This window comes from Cricetulus griseus (genome assembly GCF_003668045.3).
Source record: "Cricetulus griseus strain 17A/GY chromosome 1 unlocalized genomic scaffold, alternate assembly CriGri-PICRH-1.0 chr1_0, whole genome shotgun sequence".
Classification (NCBI taxonomy): Eukaryota; Metazoa; Chordata; class Mammalia; order Rodentia; family Cricetidae; genus Cricetulus; species Cricetulus griseus.
The window spans coordinates 230,435,301-230,445,275 of NW_023276806.1; the positions used below are offsets into that span (position 1 = coordinate 230,435,301).

At 47.5% G+C, this 9,975-nt stretch overlaps 1 protein-coding gene across 1 annotated transcript; it reads left to right on the forward strand.

Moving 5' to 3' along the window:
- Nucleotides 1–509: 509 nt before the first annotated feature.
- Nucleotides 510–9,727, forward strand: LOC100767068 (H-2 class II histocompatibility antigen, E-D beta chain). Its single transcript, XM_035451428.1, has 5 exons — nucleotides 510–609; nucleotides 3,846–4,112; nucleotides 4,722–5,006; nucleotides 6,795–6,851; nucleotides 9,675–9,727. Exons 1-5 carry the CDS (start codon nucleotides 510–512, stop codon nucleotides 9,725–9,727), a joined length of 762 nt encoding a protein of 253 aa, XP_035307319.1.
- The last annotated feature ends 248 nt before the right edge of the window (nucleotides 9,728–9,975 follow it).

Here is a 9,975-nt window from a genome sequence, read left to right on the forward strand (position 1 = left end):
TCATACTGTATGTATAGAGATCGTCTTTCTAAACCAACGCTTTATAGGCATCCACTAGCAAGACTTCTTCTGAGTTTTCTCAGGATAAAGCAGGAGGGGAATAAGGAATGGATGGATTTCCCTCAGACAATGGGGAAGTCAGTATGGGACCCACAGTAGGGACTGGACTCCCACAGGGTAAATCGTCCTAATGCAGAATGATGGTATCAAGCTGACCTGAGTCACAAGAGATGGCTCAACACCAGGCTCTTTAAGTCCTGCAGATGCAAACTGGTTGAAATTTTACAGCTCTGAGCCGAAGCCCTCTGTTTAACATTGGAAACTGGAAACTTCAGAAAGACCTTCATACTGAACTTCTGCCCAGCAACTGATGATGCTGCCCCCTGTCTTGCTGCTGATTGGTTCCTCTGCACTGAAGGTGCCCAGCCAGGTACCAGTGGGCAGAGCTGCTCACAGTCCCCAGTCAGCCAGGCTGGCCTGCTTCTCTGGTCACCATCCTCTCCTCCACCATGATGGGTCTGTGGCTCCCCAGAGGCTCCTGTGTGGCAGCTGTGGTCCTGCTGCTGATGGCGCTGAGCCCTCCTGTGGCTTTGGTCAGGGACCCCCGACGTAAGTGCACACCTCAGGGGCTGAGCTGCTGGGGGAGGGGAAGACAGAAAACTAGCTTCATTTGGCCAACACTAACTCTTTAAAACTTGTCATTGTTTTTCTTTGACTGCTTCTTTCAATCATAGGAATCTCAAATTATTTCCACATAAGGGATCTTGGATGCTCCTCTGAGACCTTGCACATGAGTCCTGGCCCCCATCTTCCTATTGAGACCCCTCCAGCCTGACATCACATTTCCTAGGGGCTGGAAAAGATAAAGATATCAGGGTGTTAAAATAATGAACTGTCCAAAACCTAACACTGAAAGACAATTTAAAAAAAAGTAATTAAAGGAAAAAGCAATTAAGAGGATCTGGAGGCCTCTGTCTAGAAGATGTGTTGTGCCCTCACTGGGATCTGTGGCGTTCATTTGACTAATATGTCAGGGGGGATCATGACATCTTCTCTTCTCCTTGAACCCCAGTGTTTATGAGCCCAGCACCCTGTGGTGGAGGTGCTGTGGTGGGAAGCAGTCAGTGTTCTCCCTCTCCTGTCAAAGGTCCCTGGAGCCAACCCTGGAACTTAATGCTTGTGTCAGCCTCCTAGACAAGGGGCATCTACGGTGTGCTATTTGGTGCCTTGAAGACTTAGCGGTTCCTCTGACAAACTAGCACAGGGTGGTGTCTGCTGTTAACTTGGAACCAGCCCGCAGTGTTTCTCCAGCATCTGCTGCCTTCCTGCCTGAGTGAAAAAGACAATTTCAATTGGTTTTAGATATGAAATTATATTTTCATATATCACAGTGGTCAGAATCTACAATTTCACAGGGTTCAATCTGTGTACCCCGAGCAGGGGTGCAGACAGCTTGAAGGCTGCTAACATCTCCCGGGTTAGAAGCCAATCAGCAAATAAAGGCCACTGGTCTGCCAGGGTTTCCCCAAACCTGTAGGTTCCTTCATCTCACTGTCTGTACTCCATCGTCCATGTCGAGTTGTTGGTGTTTACAATTCCTCTTTGTCTTTTCCCAGTGCCATGAAGCAAAACCTACGCTGTAAATCTGTACATATTATGAATGTATGTATGTATGTATGTATGTATGTATGTTTGAATGAATGCATGCATGAAGGTATTACCCCTTTCATTAAGTAAATCCCCTTGAAATGGTCACTGGTTAATGTTATATTCCTTGTCTCTGTTTCAAGGGGCCGGTATTTCCAGCATGCTAAATTTAGAGGACATTAACACACCAGAGCATCAGGTCTCCAAATCCATGCCTTTCTTTCTTCAGAATAGGAGGGAGTGGTCCCTCCAGGTGTCAGGGAGCCTCCCCATAAGGCTTATCTGACCCAGCCAACCCAGCACTTCCCTGTTAACAGAAGCTCCTATATTTGAATTTTCCCACCCTTGGATAGTTTTATCCCTACCTTCCACAATTTTAAGCTCCAAGAATGGAAAGGAGAGATTGAATTTTCCCTCTTAGTGTTCCCAGGGGCAGCAAGGCCTGACACAAGGCCAGTGCTCAGGGTGTTTTACAGACAATTCTGGGTGGGTGCAGTTTCAGGTGAGGCTGAAGACCTGTGGGCATGAGAAGGGCCAGCAGGTGGGGTGAGCAGGATCAGAAGGGGATTCCCTGTCCTGCATGGTTTCTGGGCTGGTTAGTTTAACTGTCAACTTGACACAACTCAAATGAAATCATCTGGGAAGAGCATCTTAATGAGGAGTTATCTATGTCAGGATGGCCATGGCCGGGTCTCTGAGGGACCTCTGTAAGCGAGTGGGAGTGCCAGGGTTCAGTCCCAAAAGGGAAGTGACTGTGTTACAGGTCTGGAGCTGCAAAGGTGTTGTGAGTTATCAGGAAGCCAGGCTGCCTAGAATAGCTCAGCCCTGGAGAGAAAAGCATCCTGACTGGTTGGAAAGCCAGGCTCCCTGAAGCTTCTCACTGGGGTGCGATGGGGATGGTCTCCCCAGTTCTGCTCCTCTTAGAGAGCTCTGTTACATCTGAGCTCAGTTCTGTTCCCCCAAGGGAACATCCCAGCAGAGCTAAGTGCTTCTCTTTCACCCTTCTTTGTCTACAGTCTACTGAAGGGAGCCCCTGCACAAATGTAGCAATCTTATCCAGCTCCAGGGAAAAGTTGTTACTTTTCTTGCTACAGTCTTGCTGAATTCCCGAAGGAAGAACCAGCAAGTTCTTCTAGTCTGCCCTGCTGGCTAAAGAAAGTCACCCTAAACTCATTCCACAAAGGTATTTATTTGTGAAGAAGGAGTCCAGGGGAGTGGCTGCCTTTGCCAAGGTATAAAAGTACAGAAAGTAACTGTACAGGCAGAGAGGTTTTATGTGGCTTTGAAGTGGCAGCGTTTTCCCAGTGAGAAGTTTTTCTGCTCAGAAATTGGTTTGATTTCAGTGCCAAACTGTGTTTCTTTCACTGGCTTTTCCCCCCTGCTTTCTGGCCCTAGCCTTGGGGCCAGGGTGCACACACACACACACACACACACACACACACACACACACAACACACACACACACACACACACATATTCATTCTGGCTCTGATTCTAGGGGCAAAGTGTGTTTCTTTGGCACCTATTTCAGAGTCAGGGTGTTCTTTAGTTCTGGCTTCAGGGATGAAGTGTTTCTTTCATTGGCTCTAGGTTCAAAGTCAGGATGCTCAGAGATTGGTTGAATTCCTGCTCAGAGATTGGTTGATTTCCTGACTCAGTTGGTCAGAGGCAGAGTTGGCTGTGGAGTCAGGTCCAAAGTGGACTTTTAAAATTTTCCCTTTTACCCTCCACTGTCTTTTTTGTTAGCTGAGGTAGGTAGAGTCACCACAGTGTGGGCAGCACATTTCCTAGGCAGGGGGCCCTGAAGAACATTAAAGAAGAGGAAACTGTATGAGAGATGTAAGGAGCCGTGTGTTTATTCTTTCTCTGCTCCTGACTGTGGACATGAGGTTGGCAGTTCTCACCTTGACTTGCAGGCAGCCGTAGACTGTACTCTGAAATTGTCATCCAAACAATCCCTTTGTCCCCTACATTGTCTTTGCCAGGATATTTTTATCACAGCAACAGTAACAAAACTCAACTTTCCCTCTGCCTCCATTGATCAAGATGGGCTCATGGTCTGGGTAGCTGGGAATTAGAGGCTGCAGTAGGTGAGTTCCTTGCAGGTGTCATAGTTCCCTTGCTGACCTCCCAGTTTGGGACATTGCTTGAGTCTCCTCCCAGAGAGCCTGTAATAGAGTGTGTTCCTGTCCCCACAGCACGTTTTCTGGAGCAGCTGAAGGCTGAGTGTTATTTCCTCAATGGGACGGAGCGAGTCAGGATTGTGACCAGATTCATCTATAACCAGGAAGAGTTTGCACAATTTGACAGTGATATTGGGAAGTTTTTGGCAGTGACAGAGTTGGGGCAGCCCATAGCTGAGGACTTGAACAGCCAGAAGGATGTCCTGGAAAATTATCGGGCCTCGGTGAACAGGTGCAGAAATAGCTACAGACTTGTCGATTGGTTCCTGTTGAACTTAAAAGGTAAACATTGTGGTGGAGGTGCATAGGGGAAAGTGTGTGTGTGGGAGACAGACAGACAGACAGGCAAAGACAGAGAGACTGAGAGAAGATAACACTGCATTAGGTATGTGGAGATCACCAGACAGCTTACAGGGGTCATTCTCTCCTTCCACCCTGTGAGTCCTGGGAGTTGAATGGATGTCATCTGTCTTGGCAGCAATCACTTTTACCTGATGAGCCATCTTGCTAATCCTAAATATAAAGACTTTATATATGTTTATTTCCTCAAGGCCTCTGAGAGTCACCTCTCTCTGCACCTGTTTTCTAGTGTAGAACCACCCCTGAGTTATTTTAGGGGTGTGTGCACTGAGGTGCTGTGACCTTTGTCCATTTACACTGCCTTCAGTTGAGAAACTGGAAATATTTCAGTTCAAGAATTACTGTTTCAAGCTATAAAATAAAACCTTAGAGTTCCTCAGATCCCACAGGGCCTGCCATCAAGATTAACATTACAGTAAGGTGTAGGAGGTCTGTCTGGACTTCACCCTGGAATGACGGAGACAGAAGACAGCCAACCTGGGAGGACAGCTCTGCCCTCATGACTTATTCTCAACTCCTTTTCTTCTCTAGCTGAACCCCAGGTGAGCGTGTACCCGACAAAGATGCAGCCCCAGGAGCTCCACAACATCCTAGTCTGCTCTGTGAGCGGCTTTTATCCTAGACACATTGAAGTCAGATGGTTCCGGAATGGCCAAGAGGAGAAGAAGACTGGGGTCATGTCCACAGGCCTGATCCCCAATGGAGACTGGACCTACCAGATCCTGGTGATGCTGAAGACAGTTCCTCAGAGTGGAGAGGTTTACACCTGCCAGGTGGAGCATCCCAGCCTGACCAGCCCTGTCACAGTGGAGTGGAGTGAGTGGGAACACCCTGTCCTTGCGAGTCCCCGCCCACCAGAGAGGGGCATGACTTACCCCTGCCTGTCAGTTTTCTCTGACCCAGTAAATCCCCACCCACTAGGGAGGGATCATGGCTTTTTCCACAGAGAAGATGCATAGATTTTCTAAGTTACTGGCTTTTATCCTTCACCTAGTTCAATCTCTACACCCTCTATCCTGGCTGATTAAGAAGGGAAATAAACAGAAAGTCATTGAAAAATAAAATATTTAGATAGTTTGGGTAAAGGTTCTGGGAACCCTCTGCCAGATGTGCCAGAACACAGCATGAGCTAGGTTCTCTTGCCAGAATTGGGACAAAGTATACCTCTACATTTTAGGCCATAATCCCAGAAAGGAACTGAAATTAGATACACCTCTTCAAGACATCAGCTTTTAAGAAGAAAGTAGAGCCCAGGCTGGCCTTTAACTCAAGATCCTCCTGCCTCACTTCCTTTAGGAAATCCTACCAGTGTTTGCCACCGAAACTGGTAATGCTAGTGCAGGCTTTAATCCCAGCACTCAAGAGGCAGAGGAGAGTGCATCTCTGTGAGTTCGAGACCAGCCTGGTCTACAGAGCTAGTTCCAGTATAGCTACGGCTATACAGAGAAATCCTACTCAAAAAAATAAAACAAAATAAAATAAAAAAGAGTAACCAGAGGGCTAGAGAGATGGCTCAGCAGTTAAGAACACTGGCTGCTCTTCCTGAGTTCAATTCCCAGCAACCACATGGTGGTTCACAGCCATCCATAATGAGATCTGATGTCCTCTTCTGGCCTGCAGACATACAGACAGACAGAACACTGGATACATAATAAATAAACAAATCTTTAAAAAAAAAAGTGAAAAGTGCAGTTGCTGGACAAGGCTTTACTGGCCAAACTATTCCAAGCCCTAGGGAGGCAGAAGCAGATGGATCTCTGAGTTGGAGGCCAGCCTGGTCTACAGAGTGAGTTCCAGGACATCCAGGGCTACACAGAGAAACCCTGTCCTGGAAAAACTAAACAACACCAAAAAAGGCAGTTCTCTCTGGTGCTGACAAACTCTTGAGTGAGATGTAAGCCCCCACAACAGGCTATGGACTCCAGAGCTCCAGATGGTATTGGACAAGTTATTTATGAACCCCAGGTGGCCGCCCACTGCATCCCACAAGTGCAGTTGCAGTTGAGGTGTCTCCACACCTGACAATGCTTGCTATGCAGATGAGTCCAGCAGGGGACCCAAGAGTCTGGACCGCTCTGCTGATGCAGGAAAAAGTGCAGATGACTCTTCTGCCTTGAGACCAGACCCAGTCAGTAGAAGGATAAAGACAAAGGGTCACACTAGGTTTGGGTGACAATGTACTCAGTTCCTCTTAGTCTTGTTCCACTCTGAACCTGTGCCTGTGTCTGGTGCCCTCAGAAAATGCCTGCAGGCACCACAGTTGACTTCGTGGTCTGCCTGCTCCTTCACTGTTGGCTGTAGGAACGACTCATTGGCCAAGTTGTGTAGTAGGCAACACTACCGAGCTACCAGCTGCTGCCACAGCGCTGGCAGAAATTGTGTCTTGAGTTTCATCGTGAGGGACAGTGTAGATTTGTGAGGCAAACCAGGCATTAAAATTCCCATCCACGGCTGCAGCTGCAGTGTTTCCCTTACCTGCTTTGTGTGATTCTGAAATACCTTTCCAGGAGTGGCCAGGTCTAGCTCCCTGGTGCTCTGAATATCAGGACCTCAATGAGGGGCGTTGACTTTGAGATAAAACCCACACCTGGCTTCCCTCCCCAGCGGCTCAGTCCACATCCACACAGAACAGGGTATGGAGCGGGGTTATATTCGTGCTGGGTCTGCTGCTGCCTGTGGTTCAGTGCATCTACTTCAGGACCAGAGAGGTAAGGAGCCCGGCAGGGCCCAATCGTCTCCATAGCATTTCCGGGGAGGGGCGTGGCTTCCTAAGGTTAGAGATGAGGTATCAGGAGAACCTCTGAGAAGATGGCCGTCACCTAGGTTACCTCAAACTCTATGGAACTTCTTTACTCAACACTCTGTGGGTGTTGAGTGCAGCCTGAGGAACAGTGACTTGTAGATCAGAGAAAGATGAGCCTGCCTTGAAGGACAAGGAAGGGGGCTCTGCCAGGGCCTGTCCAGATGCTTTGCACTGAGCCTTGTTCCCTGAACATATGGAAGGCCTGTGCTCTAAAGCAGTGTTGACTTGGGGTGTGAGGAGTTCTCTCTGCTCACTGCCATATGTCAGGAGAGGCCTGAGGGGGTGAGAGAAGCCACTGTAGAGTTAGGTCTGGAAACACCTCTGTCCCCTGTGCTCTGCAGGACTCCTGAGCTGAGGTGAGGTGAGAAGGCTGAAGGAAGGAGCTTCTTCCCCTGACTCCATGGCTCGAGTTTCTCCATTGACAGAGTATCCCACCTGGCTCCTCCTGGCTCTGGAACCTGCAGACCTGTGCTCCCTGGTGGCTGACTCAGCCCTGCCTGGCCCTGCCAGCACCAGGACTGAAGTCCCCTCCTCTCCCCTGTCCTGTCCCCTTGTATCCCCTGCCCTTTGTCTGGAGCATCTGAACCCATCCTGTGACAGGATCCCTTGTCACATTTTTCCTCAAATAAGCATGCAGTTTTAAAGACAAGATATAGCAAACAAAAGAGAGATTGCATCGCTACAACATGGGTTTCGTTTAGTTATAAGTATGTGAGGTAATCCATGTTCTGAATTCTCAATGAAACATTGTGTGTGTGTGTGAATTAAGTATTATGTGTGTGTGAATTAAACAGTGTGTGTGTGTCCATCCATGAGTGTGCCTGTGTGTGTGTTTGTGTGTGTGTGTGTGTTTGTAAATCAAACACCATGCTCTCTACACTGTAATTACATTTGTAACCCTGACTGTCCTGTAGACTAGGCTGGCCTACAACTCACAGAAATCCACCTGCCCCTGTCTCTGATAGGTTAGAAATAAATGCATGTGCCCCCACACCCAGCTGGCCTGAACTTTTCATTTAAAAAAATCAAAGGCAGTTCCTAAGCATTCAAAACTATTGTAGAGGCTGAAACAGGTGTGACAGTGTAAAGATCAGGAGCCGGACTGTCAAAGTAACCTGAGACACAGGACAAGGCTCATCAGTCATCATAATGACAAAACCCTGTGGATGAGCTTAGATGGAGCCTGAGGTTTGGTTCACACAATGGACATCTGCTCCTCTGTGGACCTGCACAGAGCACGAAGCTGAGTATTGGTTCCACTCAGATCTGAAGAGTTAGTTTCAAAAGTAAGTTCAAGAATCGAGCCATCAGGTCTGAAGTCTACTTCAGTGTGGTGACTGTTGCAGGAGAATTTACACGCCACTCAGAGGAGCCACGTCCTTTTAGGCAAAATTCAAGGTCTCCATTATGCATGTTCTAAGGCTTATTATGTATTATGCGAATAACGTAGTTTTATCTGAGAGTGTTATTGGTTGTGTTTGACACTGTTGGCACCTTGACCTTTCCCCACAACAATTTTCTTATCTAATGAAACCTCACTGCTCACAGGTGGAGTTTGATAAATTTCAATGAGTCCTCAGTTTGCGAAATAGAGATAAGACAGAGACAGAACCAGCAATTAAAATAAATACGTGGTGACTGACTCTGGTTTTCTGAGCATTTTTCTGTTTGAGAGTGATTTAGAAAGGATGCTTGAATATGTCCAGTCTTACCATCTCGCTGTCTATCCCTCCTTGTACTTAACTGTCTCTATTTCCCCCAAAGATGCTTTATAGTTTTTCAAACAAAAGCCCCCCCCCCAATGTGTTGTTAGTGCTGTCTGAATAGTTTGTATTTTCAGTATCATTGTCTTGACTTTGTTGTCATTCATGTCTGGCAGAATTTTATTTTATCTTATCTTATCTTATTTTATTTTTTAGTTATTAACAGGAAGTTTTTAAGGAAGATGTAGAATTCTGTCCCAGGGACCATACATTATTGACAACCCAGGCTCCTTCTGGGAACTTTTATGATCATAAGGATGAACAGAGGAAATATTAAAATGTCAGAGTATATGACAGGTGAGGCAGAGGCTGGGAAAATGTTTACTCCCAAGGCCAATGCATTCCTGCTCAAACAGAAGTCTAGGTGATTGGATAAACAACAAAACAAACTCAACCAAATCAAAGGAAAATAGGGTTTCATATAACACAGTATCAAAAGTGGATGGAGCAGACTAAATGTGCCAACTGGTGTCAGGTAAGTGCACAGCCTACTGAGATAGGTCCTTCTGGCATCAATCAGGTTTCTTCCCATGTTTCCTCAAAGTTATTTTCTTCTTTTTAAAGATGTGGTGACTTTAACAAGAGTCTAACAGGCGGGCGGTTGGGCAGGCTTCAATCATTGGTCAGGATCTATCTGTGCCTTGTAGGCATCCAACTCAGCATCCAGGTGTCCTTTAGTTTTGGACATGTATGTATCCAATTGGTTGTCCAGATGCTCCTTGGTCAATACAGGGTGAGTGAGGGCACCTCTTTCTCGATCACAACCTCTACCGCTGTCTCCAAAGCCCCCTCTTCCCGACCTATCATACCTCCACCACCGATTCCACCACAACCCATAGCTCCACGCCCTAAGGCCCCTCTCACAGAACCTCCATGACCTGGAACACCACCTCTTTTTAAGCCCATTCTGGGAGCTAGGGCTCATCCTCCTCGGAGCGGGTTTTGACCTCGAAACGACTTCCAGCCCCTAAGCAGGGTCCTGGTGGCATGTCCCACACTGCCACCACATGTCCCACACACAGTCCACCTGGGGGTGGGGGGGGGCAAGCCTCTCTGAATTATAGGTAGGCCTCTTCCCCCAATCGCTCCCCTGGGTCGACCTATATGTACCTGGATGTTACTCTTACCCAGGCCCTGCTTTAAGCTCTTCTGCTTAAGCTTTAATGCTGCCTGGACCGAGGGTCTATTCCCCATCTGCTGGGTCAGTCTTCTGTTTCTG

Coding starts and splice junctions, on each gene's coding strand:
- LOC100767068 (XM_035451428.1), top strand. CDS start 510: ATGATGGGTCTGTGGCTCCCCAGAGGCTCCTGTGTGGCAGCTGTGGTC. Junction 4,113..4,721: donor GTTCCTGTTGAACTTAAAAG/GTAAACATTGTG, acceptor TTTCTTCTCTAG/CTGAACCCCAGGTGAGCGTG. Junction 5,007..6,794: donor CCCTGTCACAGTGGAGTGGA/GTGAGTGGGAAC, acceptor TTCCCTCCCCAG/CGGCTCAGTCCACATCCACA.